The 21,358-nt window shown below is 32.9% G+C and overlaps 1 protein-coding gene across 4 annotated transcripts in view; it reads right to left on the bottom strand.

The window, feature by feature from the left end:
- Window positions 1-21,358, bottom strand: part of LOC145279696 (uncharacterized) — a 615,039-nt gene that overhangs the window by 195,096 nt on the left and 398,585 nt on the right. For all 4 annotated transcript variants that reach the window (XM_080130975.1, XM_080130976.1, XM_080130974.1 and 1 more), the window contains 2 exons: window positions 10,279-10,416; window positions 9,109-9,336 (listed from right to left, as the gene is read on the bottom strand). In XM_080130975.1, coding sequence (XP_079987101.1) covers window positions 9,109-9,336; window positions 10,279-10,416 — 366 coding nt within the window. The remainder of the gene's footprint in view (window positions 1-9,108; window positions 9,337-10,278; window positions 10,417-21,358) is intronic.

Below are 21,358 nucleotides of genomic sequence, written 5' to 3'. Positions count from 1 at the left end.
AAATAAAACAGTAGACGTACGTATGTGTGTTACTATATGAAAATAGTTAACTACTGATTACATAACACTGGAATTACCAGGAAAGTGTTATGATGCACCAAAAGTGGTTAATAATTAGTAAAATATTTGTTTGGATGGATGAATGATGCGTACAGATATGTCGGCAACTTGAAATGGAAAATGTCCATTTTAACTTGCCGGACTATTTCTATTTCTTTTGCGCATGCGCAAATTCATTCATAGATTAAAGTCGTTTAATTTTAAGACTGCTTTAATAATTTGCCGATAATATATATATATATATATATATATATATATATATATATATATATATATAACATTCAATGGAGAATTTGGCTCTGTAATAATAAATACGAAAATTGAATAAAATAAGACATAGTTAAATGGGAGGGTTTTATGACTGGGCATGGCTGGGCGCACCCAGCCCCCCCCCCAAAAAAAAATAAAAATACATAAACGTTAACAATAAAAATAAACCTATCATACTGATGAGTTGATGCATCTATAAAATAAACAAGTGCTTTTTTATCAGTTAATCCCTCCCAAAAATTACACGAATATTTTTTGCATTCGTGAACGTTTTATCCCATATAAAAGTGCAAGCGCAGAGTTTGCTAAGAATAGGTATCGTATTTCAAGTATTAAAACTTAAATCTAATTACCTCTGTCAACTCAGTGCAAAATACGTTACAAATAGTCAACTGAGTGTCACCTGTGTGCATATTTTAACAATTTTAATGATTTTTATGGAAATCGCTCATGACAATGCGTGTAGCCACTCGATGTAATTAGGTAACAATTTGGCCTTATTCTTGTAAAATAAAGGTCAGAGCAACACAGTCAGCTGGAACAGTGTTACACAGGCCGGCGGTTCTTCGATATAAACTACTGGAGTAGGAAGCTGTATTATAATTTATAGATAGCCCTAGACCAACGAGTCAAACGAGCTTGAGCACAGGAAGCGGGAAATAAATAAGACAATTCTGAAGAAGGCATAAAAAGATAGTTTAGTAACATACGTTAGTGAAAGAGAAGTTACAGAGAAGAAGAAAGATTGTGTCTAATCAAATTATAGATTGGTGTTTGCATCTTATAAACAACCCTAAAATAGAACAGTGATTTATTAAGCTAAATATGACAACAGTATTCGACACGTAATTCGGAAGTGAAATTATAAAATCTCGGGATACTGATGAGTGGAAAATGACAACCAGCATTCCGTACAATTTTATGTAAGGCATACAATAGTTAGCACTTAAAACTTTATCGAGTTTTTCCCGATAGGCATCGGTATTTCTGACTTTACGATTCTCCAACATCCTGAGGGACTGTCGTTTTTTATTGATATCATAGAATGGAATTATGGTATTCTAGAGATAACTTTAGATTGAAAAAATAATCGCATTTTTAGGTAGAATATCCAAAAGTCTTAAGGAGGTTTCCTGGCTGTAGTAACCTTATCTGCATTGCTAGTAAACAAATAATAATAAACACCAAGGTATAATACCTCACCATTTAAAAGATTCTACAACAAATTTACGAATAGAATCACTAAAAAAAGAAGGGAACAAAACGATATATAGTGAATACCAAAGAGTAACCGGAAGCCGAAAATATATACTTCACATTTGAAAACAGCCTTTTGAATAAAACCCATTTAACAGACGAATAGTTTAGCATTTTGTTTCGTCATTTCCATTTTAAATTCATATATATATATATATATATATATAATCGAGCCAGAGATGTCTCGTGGTGCGGGGTTCGAATCGTTCGGCTGGTGTTAATCGTGACACCCTGCACTGAAGAATCCCGAAAGGATGAAACACTAGTGTATGTAGGTATTTAATTATTATAGCAAAAAAGTAATATATATATATATATATATATATATATATATATATATATATATATATATATATATATATATATATATATATATATATATTGCTAATGTTCATCCTCTGACGAACAAGTTGTCTTTAGAAAATATATGAGTTAAAACATTTTCAGCATTATAATTATATTTATAATACATTTAAACGATATATAATTATATTTATAATGCATTTTAGTTTATTCAATTATTATTTAATTATAAATTTTCTTGTTTTTTTTTAAATTGCTTTACATAGAATATTGAGCCTTTTATTTTTTCGATACATTCTGATATTATATTTATCTCTGTAATTTTAGTTATATATGTGTGTGTATGTATGTGTGTGTGTTTGTATAAACATTTTTGGGTGTGTTTGTGTTTTTGTGTGCGCTCGTTCCCTATGGACTACGGAACGGCTGGGCAAATTATTTTTCAATTTCACACAAATGCACTTCATGTGTTTGGATTTGTTCTTAAATAGGTTTTTGTTATGGGCGACTTATCCATTCATGCATAATCGATTGTTCTAACAATTATATAAACCACGAGATTAATACCCTCGTGGGGAAATACCGCGACAGACAGACTGTCTAACTTACTAGTCGGAATTTACAGACGACATTTCTTTGTTTTTCACCTCCTTGTACAATATATTCTTTCTAGCCAAATCTGCTGTTCGCACTTTCTTTTATTTAGGGCTACAACAACTGGTGACGAGGTTTCGAGAACTCATGAAGGAAACCGAATTTTCAGCAATAGCGATAAGGATTCCAGAACGAGCGTTGAAAAGTCACAACTTAAATACCACAGTGTAACACAGCAACTGTACTGGAACTAATAATGTGGTATTGCAAATGACCCATTTCAATAACATCGACCTTGCGATGAAGTATTCGAACGAGCAGATAATGTCTCAAAAACGCTAAAAACGAATTTTTCAGAAAATCGATACAGTAGAACAGAACGACTAAACATGTTTTAATGACCAGTAAACTACTCTTAAATTTGCACCCAACTCTACAAAATTCTGAAAAAAAAATTTTCTTTGAACCACAAACTCTCATTTCGACTTATCAACTAAAAAAAAGGGTTACGTGAAAAACAGATACTTGTTTTTGTTTTAATACTTTTGAAGTCATATACCATCTTTTCTTCCTTATTCTTACAATAAAATGGAAATTTAAAAAGATTAAAAAAAATAACGGAGGACTTAAAGTCTGCTTTCACACAAATGGATTTGCAGCAAAATAGGAAAATGCAACAACAGCAGAAAACAGAGAGGCTCAATTGGTTAAATACGACAATAACAGAACCAGAGAGAAACAACAACAGAAAATGGAAGAAATATTTCAAAAACTGTTATTGGAACAACAATGAAAAATAAACTACTAGAACAGCAATAACAAAATAGATGCGACAAGAATAACAAAGGAAACAAATTTAAGAAAAACTTTAAGAAAAATTAAGTCAAAGAAAGCAATATAGCGTTCTCGCAAAACGCAGTCGCGAACACGATTTACATTTTCAGTTACGGCCCAGACGAAAACAACACTTTAGCCTAGTACTTTGGAAGGTATGAAGATCAGTTTAACATTGATTGTGCTGATTGAGCGGATTCTAAGAAAGTCCGTTTATTGCTTCGAAAACTGGAACCAAAAGACACAATAAATACATTTTACCGTGAAAAAACATGTGACTCAACTTATCTGAAACGGTGAAACCTTAAACAAAACTATTCATCCATAAAACACCGTTATCTCATAAGAGATAGAAATGTCTGAATTTAACCAAAATAATGACGATAACTATTGAAGATTTGCACCAATATTCACCAACTATCGCGACGATTTAAGACTAAGTGCTGGCGATTACAAGCGCCTGGTATAAGTATAAGGATAGGCATCGGCAAAAGACTCTAACATTCGACGCTGGGTGTTAATTAAACTAGGTGTGCAAAAGCAGACACTACGAGTGTTTAGCATTAAAAAGGATGGAAAAATCCTGTGTCGTGTACGAAAGAAAGTACAGAATAATACATAAAATATCAAAATCCAAAAACTCCAGAACATTTACAAATAAATAATATTATTTTCCCGCACACATAAAAGACACCTACATCAGATGAGAAAGGGTCGCTTGGGCGATTCAAACTATGCACCTCAGTTTGATAATAGCTGGGTAGAAGCATTTGTCTGTTATATGTATATCTATCTATCTCCTATCTCTCTCTCTCTCTCTCTCTCTCTCTCTCTCTCTATCTATATATATATATATATATATATATATATATATATATATATATATAGTTTGAAGTTGCTATTTTTCAAAAGTAGGGTAATCAATGAAATATAACGAGGTTAATACAAGAGTGTTCAATACGGAAGTAGAGCAAGTTACATTTTCAATTGATCTTTACACAAGCAGTAATCTGTTGCTATACAGTCATGAGCATGTTTCGGTCTTCTAGTGTTTAGTAACTAGAGACCTCTTCAGGCAACAGCGCTTATTTACGAAAACGCGTTTTTTGCCTGAAGAGTTCTCTAGTTACTAAACACTAGCAGACCTAAAAATGCTCATGACTGTGTAGCAACAAATTACTGCTTATGCAAAGACAAATTGAATATATATATATATATATATATATATATATATATATATATATATATATATATATATGAGCAAACAGTTAATAAAATATGTTAAAAGATATGTTAAATATATATATATTTTTAAATTCAATTTTTTACCATAATATATAATCAATTCTTAATGCTGCAATATTTTAAGTTACAAATATATTATATTTTTTACTATAATATCTTGTCCTATTCTTTTTCTGTTTTAACAACTAGTCCTTTAATTTTCCATGTTTAAGCTTAACCATATTACTTTTTATGCCTACATTTTTCTATTGTAATATATATATATATATATATATATATATATATATATATATATGTCTATATAATTATCTATCTATCTAGTGATTAGAATCGTCATGTTTTGATAACATATCAAACTTTGTGACCCGGTGAGTTTGCACCGGAAGTGTGCAAGCGGGGACCGGATGTGGTTTGTTACATGTCACATGCCTTGATTCACTCAAGCATGGTTTCAGTTTGGTCCGAGACGCCGAGAAAGACAGATGGGCTAAAATGGTCTCCCGATGAGGCAGGGGATGGTCTCACAATGAAGACATAAAAAAATCCCACAAGCCGAGAGATCATCGATCACTCCCCTTTTGCTATGACGAATACCTGGAAGTGGATAAAATATATTAAATTTTACAACGGCTTAGTCTATGTCTTATGAAGCATTTTCCTTTTAGCAGGTCCAGCTCCCCAAGATGGTTGAAGAAACTCCCAACAGCAGCAGACAGGTATATCGTTTCCGTTACGTATTGACACACACGCACCTATAACACTAGATGAGTCACGGGCCGTTAAAACGGATATTTAGGACGAGGACAACAGTCCGTTATATCTCGCAAACACGCGTACATAGATACATATATATGGCCCGTTAATTAAGGATATATAAAATACGATATAGATAATGACGACGCAAATATGTCGATTTCATAACACATTTTGATATCAAGCCCCTCTAAGTAGCTCCAGAACGACGCCGAGCGGAAAGGAAAAAGAAAATTTACGGATCACATATACATCAATCCCAAAGGAAAAAAGTATTAAGTAATCCCCGCGGAGTAAAATATTTAGGAAATGGGTGTTAAGTTGACTTATCCATTTACATATAATTGACTCTGCTATATAAACTACGAGGCTAATACTCGTATTGAGAAATATCGCGATCTTACGCGAGGCTACATACATTTTAACTTGCTAGTGGGAAAATATTGAAACTTTTCTTTGTATTCAACCTTTCTTGTACCAGAAATTCTTTCTACTTAAACGTGTTTTCGTGTCTTCCTTTACAGCTTTTACGCAATGTCACAAGATTTTTGGCATTAGAATGCCGCTGAGAAATATCGAAAATTGATAATCGAAAACTCCAATTAAAGAAAGATTAGTCCGATTTGGATCAAAGTTAACACCCTTATGCAGCCTAACACCCAAAATGCATTTGAGAAGATTCATAAACGCACAAGCAGGAGGGCCCGGCTTCTAAAATTCACAGTAGGTCATTTGATAAGACAAAGGTACGTTCACAATGAATGTTTCTGTGTAGAGCACAATTAAACCATTAAACTTGACTTTTGAATTTAATATTTTAGTGCAAGCTGTTATATATAATGATTTTATAAAACCAAAACTAGGTTTTCTACCGTGGCATGTAAACTACAATGTATTCTGGACTAAGTAAAGGCGGGGAGGCATGTGAAGCTTCCCTCGATGCACCGGGGTTGATCCCCGACTAGCGTAAGCAATCAAATGATTTGATTGAAATATGGGCGATTTTCCCGATTTCGATGACCATGGTAGTATTATAATTTGGATTATGCGTTGATCTTCATTCAAACCCGTGCAACGTAAAGTCTCCCTGATATATCAGGGAGACTTTACTTTGCACGAGTTTGAATGAGGATCAACGAATATATATATATATATATATATATATATATATATATATATATATAAAAGTGAAAGTGTGTGTGTATGTGTACATTTCTCTACGCAATAACTCTGTAAATTTTTAGTCTACAGACTCGAAATTTGATATACAGGGTACTTAGATTTGGGAAAATCGATGTGATCGGTTTTGGGCCAGAAATTTGGCGATTAAGGGGTCAAAGTTCAACGATTTGACCTTTGAGAACTCTATCAAACTCCTCCGACAATTTTGGGTCTACACACTTGAAATTTTAGGTATAGGTTAGTATGACATGGATCTAACTTAATAACTTTTGTTCAGCCCAAAACAATAAAATGTAAGGGGTCATAATAGGGGTCAAATTTAAAAACAATTGACCGCTTCTTTTTTTTTTTTTTTTGCTCAACATACACCTCTAAATACCCGGGCAACGCCGGGCACCCATGCTAGTATATATATATATATATATATATATATATATATATATATATATATATATATATATATATATATATATATTAGGAGATTTAATATTTCATCTATCATTTATATATAAATTTTCAGTATTTATTTCAATAGTGCTCAGTACATGAGGAGCTATGATAAGCAGGAAGAAAGCAGAATGCTCGAGTATTAAAAATTGAAATTTTAAAGAGCGTTATATTTATTTATCTAATGTGTTACCGAATTTCCCAGCAATATGACACCCTCAGTCTCAATGCGATGCTATCATTCATAGATTTTTTTTTTATTTGAAACTGACGATATCATGTTGTCCTGAACTTTTATAACAGGTCGCTTAAATAATTACATATGTGTGTGTAAATATATATATATATATATATATATATATATATATATATATAAACATGTATATATGTGTGTAAATAAAGTTTGAAGATCGTAAAAGATATGTGCGTGTTCATAAATACATAAATATGGGCGTGTATATAGTTTTGAATAGATAGTCAAACATATTTTTGCATGGAATTATTAAGCAGAATCGTTTTGTAAATCAACAAATAAAATGTCTTTTGATCTTGTCGAACTAAATAAGAATGAATATTTATCTTTTTCCCCCAATTGAAACTCCCACTTCTTACTTTCCTTCTACCTTTCCTCAAAATATTGTTGAGGCCAGCCTCTTTTATACGTGCGACAGATAATATTTTATTAATCATAAAAAAGTATCAATGATTCATTTCTGAACAACACAAACACTCAGACACTCCCCCAACACTCCAACAGAACAGGTTTTCGTTTATTTGTAGATGCGACCATGTAGCTTGATAATACGTTCTGTCCGTTGATTTCTCACGATTTAGATGTAATTTCCGTTGGACGCATGATGCACTGGAGAAATTTGTTTAGTAAAGATCATTTCTACGTGAGAGTGCTCTGAGGGTTGAACGTTCAATCCTCAGTACAGGCGATTGAATTCATTATTTCTACTTGCTCATGGCTTAGCGTAAGAGATCTCTCCCCGTGCATGACGTAAAATATTTATTGAGAAATTCGGTATTGATTGTTGAGTTCGGCAAGACGCACTTTAAGAGGGTCGGAGATTACATTGGCCGAAATGTTGATAAAAATATCAAATAAGATGAGAATAGTAGATAATCAATGTAATACAATATCATCTAATACTACGAATGACACCTTATATATATATATATATATATATATATATATATATATATATATATATATATATATATATATATAATAAATAAAAACTTCAACAACAGCACCGGATAAACGAGGAAAAAAAGACAACAGTAACAATAATAATTATAAATTATGCAATATTGCATAAAATAAAATTAAAAAATACATATATATATATAAATATATAACCAAAGCTTACAACAGAAATAATATAATAAATATATAAGTAAAATAAAATATTTCTGCAGGACTGCCACGCTCTTTCCGCCATCTTGAATCCACTTTTGTCTTCTATTTTGAAAAAGAAGGGTACCTTTCTCTCGAAATTAATCAAAGTTCCACACCACCCATGGACTTTACATACACCGGACATACCAGCAACTTGGTAATAAATAATTATACATTGAAGTGAAGAATGATAGTCAAATAAAGGTTTGACACTCCTCTACTCAACCATACTCGTCTACATCTGTTTGTTTTTCTTTTTTACTTCATCTTTTCCGGTCTTCCTCCGCATTGTTTTTGGCTTAATATATATATATATATATATATATATATATATATATATATATATTTCTTTACCAACAATGCTTCAAGCAAACTACTACCTACTCTTATATATATTTATATATATATAAAGTATGAAACATTAGTATTCCAAAATAGATTTTATTCATCTTACCATTTATTTCTTTTAACATGTCAATATATCCACTTTTTACAGCACCTGTTCCGTAGTGCAGAAACAATCTAATTATTATTATGTCAATTCTGAATTTCTATCCGTGCTGATTGATCAGAAAAATTGGAACTTGGAACTTTAAAAAGAAAAAAAAACATTGGGCATGATCACGTAAAGCCGGAAAAATCCGAAGAATAGTTGCATAGCAACAGATACTGATTGTTGGACAGATGAAAACATATGAATCTTTCGATAAAACTTTTCTAAAGAACAAGAAATAGAACGTTTTTTTTCTTTTTCTTACCTTCTTCAGTTGTGCCGTTTCTTTGTGTATCTTCTGTTGGATTTCTCGTTCCGCGTCATCCATAGTTTTTATCTGTTGTTGGATGAAACGCTGTTTTTTCTGTCGCAAATATTGTAAATGATTCTGCAAGCAGGACACACTACGCCTTAGCTTCTGGCATGCATGTTCTGACTGGCGGACCTGCTTGTAGAGTGCCACCTCCCGATTTTTGCCTTTTGCGACCGCCAACTGAAAACCAAAAGATTAGTTTTTTTGTCAAAATTACATATACGCAAATTAATATTATTATACCTTTTCTGAATAAAAATCGGGGAAGATTTTGTGTTACTTAATTTATTATTCATTTGTCGTTACATAAGAATGAAAATATGGACTGCCTAAATTTAAATACAGTCTTCTGGAGTGTTACAAACCTGGTAACCCTCTGCTTTTAATAGAATATGTCTCTCTATCCTAATAAAGTACTTGTATGTATAGTATGTATTTCTAATTAATCAATCAATCATTATGAATTTTGGAACCCTGCTGCTAGCCATACGGGCTTAAGATAAGCTATATTTAGTTTGATTTAGTTTTATTCAAAGGGTGTAAACGCGTAGTAAATTTAAATAGCTCCGATTAGTGAATTTCAGCAGTAGATAATATACGTCCACTTATAAACACTGCGACATTTTCAGTTCCTTTTGAGTATTTTAAATGGTTCATAGATCGCATATTATAGGTATAGGCACTCATTTGAAAATTCAAATATATCAGCTTTGCATTAGCTTTGATCCATGGTCATTAGTAGAGCTATGACAACAGCATATTATTTTCCTTGTTTTGATTCTCAGGTATATATCCATTGATATCTTATATGTTTTTATGTAGAGTGATGCGGTTATCAACTGATTAATTGTGTCTGTGTCGGATATATACTCGAGAGTCAAAACAATAAAAACAATATGCTGTTGCCATAGTCCGCGTCATTAGATATCAATAGATCAGAACACCCTACACCTTTAATTTGAGACATTTTCAATAATCAAAATCATGTGATGTATGCTGATCAAAGTTCGAATAAGGATTATAGGCATAATGTTTAATATCATTATATCTGATTTGTTTTTTTTTATAAAGCATATTTCATTCTTTTAGAATTTTGAAAAATAAAAAAATCGCAAAGCTTACCTGAAGGTGCTGAAGATTGTCTTTGAAGATATGGAGATCAGGACTGGTCTTTGAAGTCTTCAGGTTAGATTTTATTTGATTCGATTGAATTGAGTTCCTTCTGTCAAGAAGGCGTTGTTCACGTTGCGCGCTGTACGCCTAGAAAACCAAAATATTAGTTTATTGTCCGAATGTATTGAAGGTGGACTCTTTATATCTACTTTTAAAAAACTTTAAATTTTATATATATATATATATATATATATATATATATATATATATATATTTATATATATATATTTATATATATGTATATATATATATATATATATATATATATATATATATATATATTAGGTTGGTGCAAAAGCAATATCGTTTTCTCACATATGTTAATTTTATATATGATTCCTGAATTAATCCATTGATATGTATATAGACATTTTATATATAACTTTGAAACGCGTTTTTCGCTCTATCGAATCGTGTTATTCTCAATCGCTTCATTAATGTTTTTTTTTTTTTGCAGGCTTTTCAACAGTCTGTATACAATTCAAATCCGCGCGATTTTCTTGTTCCAGTTCAAACTAGGCCGAAAAGTTGTGAAGACAGCTCGTGATATCAATGATGTATTTGGCCCAAGATCCACTAACGAACGTGTGGCACAACACTGGTTCAAGAAATTTCGCAATGGTGACGAGAGCCTCGAAGATGAAGACGGTCGCGACCGGCCGACTACGGTTGATAACGAGCAATTGAAAGCCTAAATTGAAGCCGATCCTCGCAAAACCACACAAGTAGCTGGTGAACTCGAGGTCACCCACTCAACAGTCGGCTGCCATTTACAGCAAATAAGGAAGTCAAAAATTTTGGATGAATGGGTGCCGCATGAATTGAAAGATAATCAAAAAATCGTCGTTTTGAGATGTCTTCTATGCTCCTTCTGCGCAAAAAAAAACGACCCATTTCTAGGACGGATTCTGACATGTGAAGAGAAGTGGATCCTCTACGACAACCGGCGACGTTCAGCACACTGGCTAGATGCCGGAGAAGCTTCACAACCTTTTCCGAAGCTGAAATTGCACAAAAAAAAACGATTATGGTGACTGTTTGGGTGTCTACGGCCGATCTCATCTACCACAGCTTCTTGAATCCGAGTGAAACGATTACGGCGAGGAACTACTGCCAGCAAATTGACGAAATGCACATGAAGCTCCAACGTATGTACTCGAGATTGGTCAATATGAAGGGACCAATTCTCCTCCATGACAACGCTCGCCCACATGTTGCTCAATGGACCCTGCAGAAGATGAACGAATTAGGCTACGACACTCTGCCTCATCCGCAATATTCATCGGACCTCTCGTCCACCCATTATCACTTTTTCAAGCATCTCGACAACTTCCTCTGTGAAAAATGCGTCAAAAGCCGAGATGATGTCGAATCCACCTTCAATGAATTCATCGCTTCCAGAACTTCGTATTTCTATGCTAATGAGATAAATAAATTTGTTTCGCGTTGGCAAAAATGTGTCGATTAAAATGATATTTATTTTGATTAATAAAGTTTATTATGAAAGGAGTTATATTTCTGCCCCAACCTAATATATATATATATATATATATATATATATATATATATATATATATATATTCAGTTTGTCTTTACATAAGATTTATTTGTTGCTACACAGTCATGAGCATGTTTCGGTCTTCTAGTTTTCAGTAACTAGAGACCTCTTCAGGTAAATTGAAAATGTAACTTACTCTACTTCCGTATTGAGCACTCTTGTATTAACCTCGTTATATTTCACTGGTTACTCTACCTTTGAAAAATAGCAACCTCAAATTATATATATATATATATATACATATATATATATATATATATATATATATATATATATATATATATATATATATATATATGGTGGAGTATAAGAAGCCTATAGCAATGCAAGGAACCGATTGTATTCGTGTGACGTATGAACAAAAATGGACAAACGAAAGACGGTCTTATTTGTTGTATTTTTTATCTTCGTATATCCACTTATTTTTTAAGATAATCACATAATTGATTTGATTTTTAAATGAGATCGTTTTCAATCCTTTCCCTTGATAATAGAGCAAACATAATGTTGAATTATTTTTTTATTTTAACTGTATACTTTCTTGTCGTCCATTCATCACCTCCGTTCAGTCTCGAAAGATAATAGATATCCCCTGTAAGGGTAGCTGCGCGTGTAATTGTGAGGCAAAGGTTGCGCAATCCGTAATCGCACTTCTCCTCAATCGGCATTGCCCGAGTCCCTTTGCAAGAAGAAGTCCAGGACAAATGGAAACAATTCCGAAGTGGAGAGTACGTAAAGCACTTGAAACAAAGAGAAAGTTTCATCCAATGCAGTAGACGCTGGTGAAACGTGAACAAATTCTAGTAAATCTTTCACGTTTTTTCTAATGGCTGGAAATACTTGATGCTTCGCCAAGGCTATCATGGCTATTTTTATCGTGACGCTATTACTAGGTGGGTTGCCTACCACGGCTTAAGAGAGGCCCATCTACCCTCAAGAGAAGGATAGACTGCGCCAGTTTCCCAATCTGGTATTTTTTACCTTGCAGTGCATACAACGCCTCGTCCTCTCAAATGGTCACTCATCCGGTACTAGCCAGGCTCAACGTTGCTTAACTTCAGTGATCTGGCGAGAACCGGTGTGTCAACGTTATTAGAATCCTCATTTGGTCACCTATTTTAGTAATGACCAGGCTCGACGTTGCTTATAAGTATCTAGAGAAATAGTAAGTTTTTATCTGTTTACGTCGGTCGGGATAAAAATTCGTCAAGCCAAGTTATAAATATAAAAAACGGTGTGATACATTATAATCAAATGCAAAACATATCTTTACAGAAGTATATATAAATATAATCTACAGAAAATTAGCAACTATAACATGATCTTAAACCCATTTAAATACTTGAAGAAAAGGGTTTTTCTGCGTTTTGTTTACCGTAAAAATTGCCATCTTTAACAATTCACTTTTTAAGTATTCAAACATTATTTCAATATATGACATATTAAAATTATTTATTCAAATACTATTTCAATATTACCTTCCTTCTAGTGTTTGTGAATTGACACAACAAATTCAGAATTGAAATAAAAATTGTCGCCTCTATGTAAGTATGTTGCTGTGCGAATATTCTTTTTTTTATTTATTTATTAAATAATATGAACGTTTCAATGTTGATTGCTATTATTATTAATTTAATATTTTAAGACATAAAAGCTGAAGTACGATCCCTGCCAGTGTATGTTAATCACTAACGAGTTGTGCTACAGTGAGACAGCCTGTCTGTGGCTGGCTATATATATTTTCTCCGCTTTTTTAGGTAGAGCACTGTAGTTGGGCGACGCCAACTGCTTCTTAGTATAATGCTAAGGTCTTTGTTAATAAACAAATTGAACACAATGCAGCGGTGGTTAAGTCTTTATATAAATAGACATTTGAGATATCATTTATCAGCACTTGTTCCCTTGGAATAATGGTTAGAGTTATCGTGTAACTGAAGAGCTGATATTCAGCGAAACAGACTGTCTGTATATGACTATATATCTATTATAAGAAAGTCGTATTCCTGTCTGTTTGTTGACAATTTGATTAATATGTACAAAATGTATACTGTTTACCAAATTAATTTTCATAATAAAAATGGACTTTTTATTCCAGCATGATTTCTAAAGATACAATTTAATCAAAGGAAATACATCCAAGAAAAAAAACGGATTTGAATATTACATTAACGAAAATCTATTTTGATAATTAGCTCCATGTTATTAATTATTTGTTATAATAGAATTGTTTGAATTGTTCTGTCTTGAAATCTTATTAAGCATTGAATTATTTTTTTTCATTTAATTTATATTTAATGTAATTTATTTGCAATTTTTATTAGTCGATACCAGCCGCGTTTAAACTGGGCGTGAGTTTATTTGTTTAAGCCATGAGAATTATTACTTCTTTTAAGCTATTTCCCGTTTGATTTTCATAGAGAAATATGGATGTGTTTTATGCTTATTTAATCAAGCATGTCGTTCACTTACAGAAAAATCGTAAAAAATTTCAACTTGGCAACAGCTCGTATATATATATATATATATATATATATGTGTGTGTGTGTGTGTGTGTGTGTGTGTATGGGGGTGCGCACGCGCGTGCGTGTGAGAGAGAAAATGGAAAGAGTGAGTGAGTGAGAGAGAGAACTTAAAACGTGACAGACCGCTGCTAATACTATAAAATCTTAAATCTGACAGACCAGCCAATGAATGAATCCTCATATAGAGAAACGAGTATGCATCGAAAAGACGACCCCCCCCGGAGAATATTGACTATTCTGTTTTACTAGATTCAGTTTAGTTGCCGTTCGATCGAAAATCTCTATTATTTTGTTTTTGCTTGTTGGAATCCTTATTTACGTTTCTTCCATCGCAGAGTCTCTAATCTGTTAGAATTCCTTGCCGGCTTATCGCCGTATGTCGGCCAATCCTGCCATTTGCTGAGATTACAACAGCTGATGCTCGGCCGAAATTGGAACAAAACGATCAACCGACAAAAACAACAACGGATGAAGAACATTTTATGGCGTTACTTTCTTCTTTTTTTAATGTCTTTGCAAATCTATGAGAGGCTCTGTCTGTCGCTAGCCATGCTTATCATTATGATTTCTATTGCTAAAAACGCAGATTTTACAGACGCATCTTATTTTAGTTGAGTCAAGGCATCTTTATAAACAAAGCTGTTTATTGATCTGTCACGCTTAGTTAGAAATAGCATATTTTTGTCAGTTTATAATACTTACGGTTGAAATAGCATTTTTTGTTCGTCTGTCACGCATAAATTTGAAATAGCATTTTGTCGGTCTGTTATATTTAAGTTTGATATAATAGTTTTGTAGGCTTATTATGCTTAAGTTTGAAATAATACTTTTGTCGGTCTGTAACGCTTAAGTTTTGTTAGGTCTGTTAGACTTAAGTTTGAAATCATATTTTTAGCAATCTGTCACACTTAAGTTTTAAATATTATTTTGTCGATCTGTTATACAAAAGTTTGAAATAACATTTTTACACAAAGCTTGAAATAGCATTTCGTCGATCAGTCATGCTAAAGTTGAAAATAATATTTTCTTGGTCTATCACGCTTAAGTCTGAAATAGAATTTTGTCGGTCTGTCACGCTAAAGTTTAAAATAGTTTTTTGTCGGATCAAATTCAAGTCGCTCTGTCATGGTTTACTTAAAATTAAATAGCATTTTAAATCTCATAACGTTGAACACTGGTCCACACGTTATAGCCTCAGTCGCAAAGTGGACAAAAAATATGAAAAAAACTCCGACTCGTTTTTTGGTTTGTCCAACGACATTTATTTCTTCGTCCTTACGGCCGTGATGTAGAACGTTCTTCACGTCTCTCCCGAGATTTTGAACGTTATCTTGTCTCTGTCGAGATCGTTATTTTATATAGTGTCTTTCTCCCCTCTACACACCTGTGACGTCACTTTTCACGCATTTATGTACTCGAATCCGCGCTATGTTACAATGTTTCTCTATAAGTGGCTCTATCTGTCCCGCGATCAGTCACGCTTTAACTTCACAATGATTTTTCACGTGCTAAATGAATGAATTCGACGCGCAGATTGCATAGACGCATCTTAATAATATCCGTTCTTGAATTCCTTTCTTAGTAGATTTGTTCTCCTGTTCGGATTAAGCGCCTATTCTTAATTCCATGACAATTGCTGGAATAAAATTCCAGATAAAAGAATAAAAGAAACCGAAAAAAAGTTGTTTTATTTAAAAATGAACAAAAAAATGCAGATGTCCATATTCCAAATATTTACAACGTTAAAAATAATTTTTATATAATTTAAGCGAAATAAATTTACTTGGTGGAATAAATTAAAATCCAAATTGAATAGAACGCCAGTGTAAGGTTGTTTTTTCTTTTTTGTTGTTTTTTATTAAATTTTCAATATAAAGAAGGAATTCGATTTGGAAGAAGGGATTCCAGAAAGAAGAAAAATTTGGAGATGGGAATTTGGCGGGTCATGTGGGAGGGTCGAGGATTAATTCTCGCTTATTCGTTATTCGCTGCAAAAGAAAGAACGAAATAAGAAAATCGCAAATTTAAAACTAATTCTTATTCTTTTATCGTGCATCAAGAAGTGAACATATTTATGCCCTCTAGCTTTTTATTAACTCGTGTTCGGATCTATTCTTATGCTCCAGAATCCTACAGAGTATCGTGGGGCAACTGAATCGCGAAGCATTTCCGACAAACGCTAAAATGTAAATGCCTCTATTTATAACTCTCTTTCTTCGATTCGTTTGGCTTGGCTTTCTTAGTCACTTCCAAAAGCAAGCAAGTTTTTATAGGAACGTGCTAACTTAATGTATTTCAAACCAAGACAAATCGTTCCAAAGCCTAAAAATAACAAGTCTATGTCAAAGTGATAAGCCAACGCAAACTTGGAAAATCCTATAAAGTGACAGTGTCGTTGGATTAAACGATGATGATGATGATGATGATGATGATGATGATGATGATGATGATGATGGAAAGAAAGAGCATTGTTAAGAAATTCAAGGCTATACACGTGTTAACAAGAAAAAGGTAAACCAACACACATACATACGCAATGCCATGCTGCGAAATACTTACATATGTATATTACACGCGCATATTATTCACAGTATGAACACTTTCACTTGTGACTATTTATGTAACATAGCGCGGACGCGTATATGCAAATGCCGAGCCGTGTGCAAAAAGACTGGTCCTGGATATGACCTTAAACCATGTATCCGATGGTTAGTGAGGCTCCAGGTTGCGGGCTTTGGGGTGTGTGGAGCCACCCCTTAATTGTCATTGCTCGCAGGTCCACTCTTAACCGTAGTGGCAGTACATGTTAGGGTCCTAATTATCGGTTCAATAGAAACTGACTTGAAAAAATATATATATTCTATTAAAAACTTTTTCTTCAAAATCACTGGATTCGGCATTAAATAACCTGAAAAGGGTTGATATGCCGTCAAACAAAAACAACCAACTAACCAAAGAAAAGACTATAAAAAGGAGAGATATGACGTTAGAGAGGACGATCACATGGATGACGTTCGAGAACACGTTCACTTGAGGGACGTCACAGCGGTAAGGAGAGAACGAGAAAATAAATATGGTTGTGCAACAAAAAAAGCTGAAGTTATTATTCTTTGCTTTGTTATTGATGTTACATGTTGGTTTCCCAAACAATGTTATATATACTCAACTTTCTTTTACCAAACAGGAATTTTCATAAATGAAGATTTTTTTGAAATGAAAATAAATTTTTATTCGCATAAAATTGTAATATATGAATGTTTTGTTATATTTTGTTTCTTTTTCTTCTCAAGTTTTCCTTTACAAAATTGTTTGTATTATTTTAGTTGGAATTCATTATTGAGATGATTATTATTTATATTAATTTATTCATTGCAGACTATTATTCTCATGTTTATTAGTTGTTGTTTCACGACGTTTCGGCCAACTATTCCTCTGGCCTTCGTCAGGTGGTAACTGCGACGGATAGGAACTTCGAATCCCTATGAAAACATTAACGAACGGCGTACACTTGTTTTATAGGTTTTAAACCTAATGTGTTCGTTAATCCAAAGATGTAAATTTTCGCTGAAATATACAATTATTCGTTCATATTCGACAACATTTTCCGACAGGTGTCATCACTTACACGGTAATAAAAGCACTTATGGATATAAAGATTAATGCACATATTCTTATGAAATTCGGAATAGAGCTGGCCTGCATTAAAGAGTGAATAATGAGTTTTGATTTGTATTTTAGGAGCATAAACGGGAGCTAAAAAGCAAAATTCTCTTTTCTATTGTAAATTAATGTAAGCATAAATTGATAAATAATGCCTAGAATTATGTAGACTTTTATTTTAACATCTAAAGTAGACATTAAGGCAGATATAATGAATTAAATTGGGTTTATTTTTAGGGATGCAAAAGAGACTGAAAATTATATTTTATTCCTTATGATGCTGATTTATATGGTGTTATCATTTCAACCTGGGTAACGCAAACATATTCTATTGTATATATATATATATATATATATATATATATATATATATATACATAGTTATATATATATATATATATATATATATATATATATATATATATATATATATATATATATAGTTATTTATTTATCTTCAAAGTGCACTTTTATAAATTTTACAAAGTAAGGTATAAGAATTTAATTTAAATTGAATCAAAAACTTACCTTGGATTTATTTTATGTAATGTACATTCTGTTGCACTTTTTAAAAAAATAATTAAACATTTTATATCTATATCATTAATCGCTAGATGAAAGATAATGTTTTTAAAATGCAACAAGACTAGGACTAATATATATTTGTGTGTGTGTGTGTGTTTGTTTTATGTGTGTGCGGTGTGTTTGTGTGTGTGTGTGTGTGAGAGAGAGAGAGAGAGAGTGTGTGTGTGTGTAAGCTAAGGCAGATATAAAGAGAGTATGAAGAGCGTCCGATAAAGGGACACATTATAGATCAACTTTGGATTTGGAACAGACGGTACCGATGTTCATATCTTCTGTATTGGAAACTCACGTACACTCACACACACACACACACACACACACACACACACACACACACAAACGCATAATATCGAATTTTTAATCAAACAAATGGTTGAAACCATTGCCAAAAGGGAAAATATGATGGAAAAAAATGAAATCTGCTTCATTCGAAACCTTAACCCTGATCCAATAATTATTAAGAAGGCATCTGAAAATGAAAGGTTTCAATCATTTAAAACCACTGCAGAAACCACTTCTTCTTGAACAGCACACTTAAAATACCAGACTTGGGATGAAGAGAAGTGGGAAAATGTAATTTTCACCAATGAGAAAAAGTTTAATCTAGATGGTCCAGATGGATTTCAACACTATTGGCTTGATAAAAATTTGCCCAAAGAGACTTTTTCAACTCGGCATAGTGAAGGAGGAACTTTAATGATCTGTGTTGCTTTCTCGTCAGCTGGGACCCAAAAGTTGCAAATAATGAAAGGCCGCCAAACATCATTGAAGTATATTTCAATGCTTGAAAATGCTTCTATCAGGACTGAAGGTCTACGTCTGTGTGGAAGAAATTGGCTTTTCCAGCAAGACAACGCTGTGATACACACTTCTGGACAATCATGAGAATACTTTTCTTCAAATAATATAGAATTGTTAGATCATTCAGCAAAAACACTTGTAAACTTTTTTTTTAATTTTTAAATGTTTTATTTCCATACTTTGTGGACCCGGCGCGAACGCAGACCCCACAATTTTAATGGACCACAGTTCTACCAAATAAAACATACCCATTCCTGTGTCTCGATAGATCTTCATTCATTATATGTAATCAGTAATTTAAAATAGTCAACCATATAGGAGCCTATTCGTGACCAGACACACACACACACATTCAGCTTTATATATATATATATATATATATATATATATATATACTGGTAGAAAAATTAAATATTGAAATGTTCATCATATCTTTGGTTCTATGAGACGACACTACATGAACCTATTTTGAAACCAATAAGATTTACCCAAATTTGCCTACATTTGTATATATAGTGTCCAGCAGGCCAGCTTTAGTTTGGCTGCTTCGGTTGCCAGGCAACTTGCGTATATATATATATATATATATATATATATATATATATATATATATATATATATATATATATATATATATATATATATATATATATATATATATATATATATAAGGTAATAATGATCCGAGTTTCTTGTTTTTTATTCAAATGAATGTGAATAAAATGTTTTAAACAAGAAACTGGGATATTTATTACTCCAGTATACTTATTTATATATATATATATATATATATATATATATATGACGTAATACCTCATTATCTATGTTGTAAAGGTGTAGCTTTCAAAACTGTCAGCGTTATGACAACTGTTGGCCGCCCCATTTAATGAGCCACTTAATTATGTAAAGCTTACGATCATTTTATTTGTTAACACACGCGGCACACATGAACAAGTACTTACACATGCACATGTGCTCCGCAAATATGCAGGTGCGAGCACACACACAAACAACAAAGCACATTTATTGCTGCATATGCTATTTTTCTAATGTGCATGATATTGTAATAAAAATAATCAGAATATTTCTCCGTCACATTTCCACCGATTACAGCCACCCTTGTTAAACTTCGCTGAGTAAGCAATTATAAAGAAACCAGATATTCTGTGTGAAATTTGGAAAGATTCGATCGCGTGAAATGCCGAATAGACACTCTCTGGCTAATCAAGCCAGTCGAATTTTAGCGTTCGTTCGAATTACATCGCGACTTCGCTACAAGCGTGTATGAATAATAGACGGCAGAATTAGTGAAGTACCTATTTACAATGCCTCCCCACGGGACAGAGTTAGACACCAGGGTCGTTTTTTAACGTGAAGAAAAGGTACAAAAATGAAAAATTGTCTCAGTCGTGAAGGACTGATCCTCCACCGAAAGAGAACAAGAAATGGAAGTGCAGCAAAGAACAGATGGTATTTATTTGCTCCCCCACCGAGCAAATTAGGCACAAGGCCGATTTTTAATGTGAGGAGTGAAGGGAGGGGGAAGGGAAAAAGGGGACCAGCTCCCAAGAGGTGGGAAATGGGAGCTGGTTAATGGTCAGGCATGTGGGGTTGCCCCCACATCTGATCTTTGCTAGTCATAGCTTGCAGCATCTGAAGAACAGATACTACACTTTGATCTTGACCAAAAGGTCAAGTAGTGAAGCAGGATTAGTGAAGTAAGTACAAGATAATAATTAGAAAGATTAGAAAAAAAATGAGTGACTTATAAAGAAAACTACTGAATGATACTAATACTAGTTTCTAACTGGAAACACAAAATATGTTTATCGTATATTTTTTGATCGAAATGGATATCTATGTTAGAGGAAGAAGTCGTTTATTTCTACGGCACGAGAAAGCG

The sequence above is a fragment of the Euprymna scolopes genome, chromosome 7, assembly GCF_053919585.1.
Source record: "Euprymna scolopes isolate OS-2025 chromosome 7, ASM5391958v1, whole genome shotgun sequence".
Classification (NCBI taxonomy): Eukaryota; Metazoa; Mollusca; class Cephalopoda; order Sepiida; family Sepiolidae; genus Euprymna; species Euprymna scolopes.
This window is presented reverse-complemented; position numbering and strand designations above follow the sequence as displayed.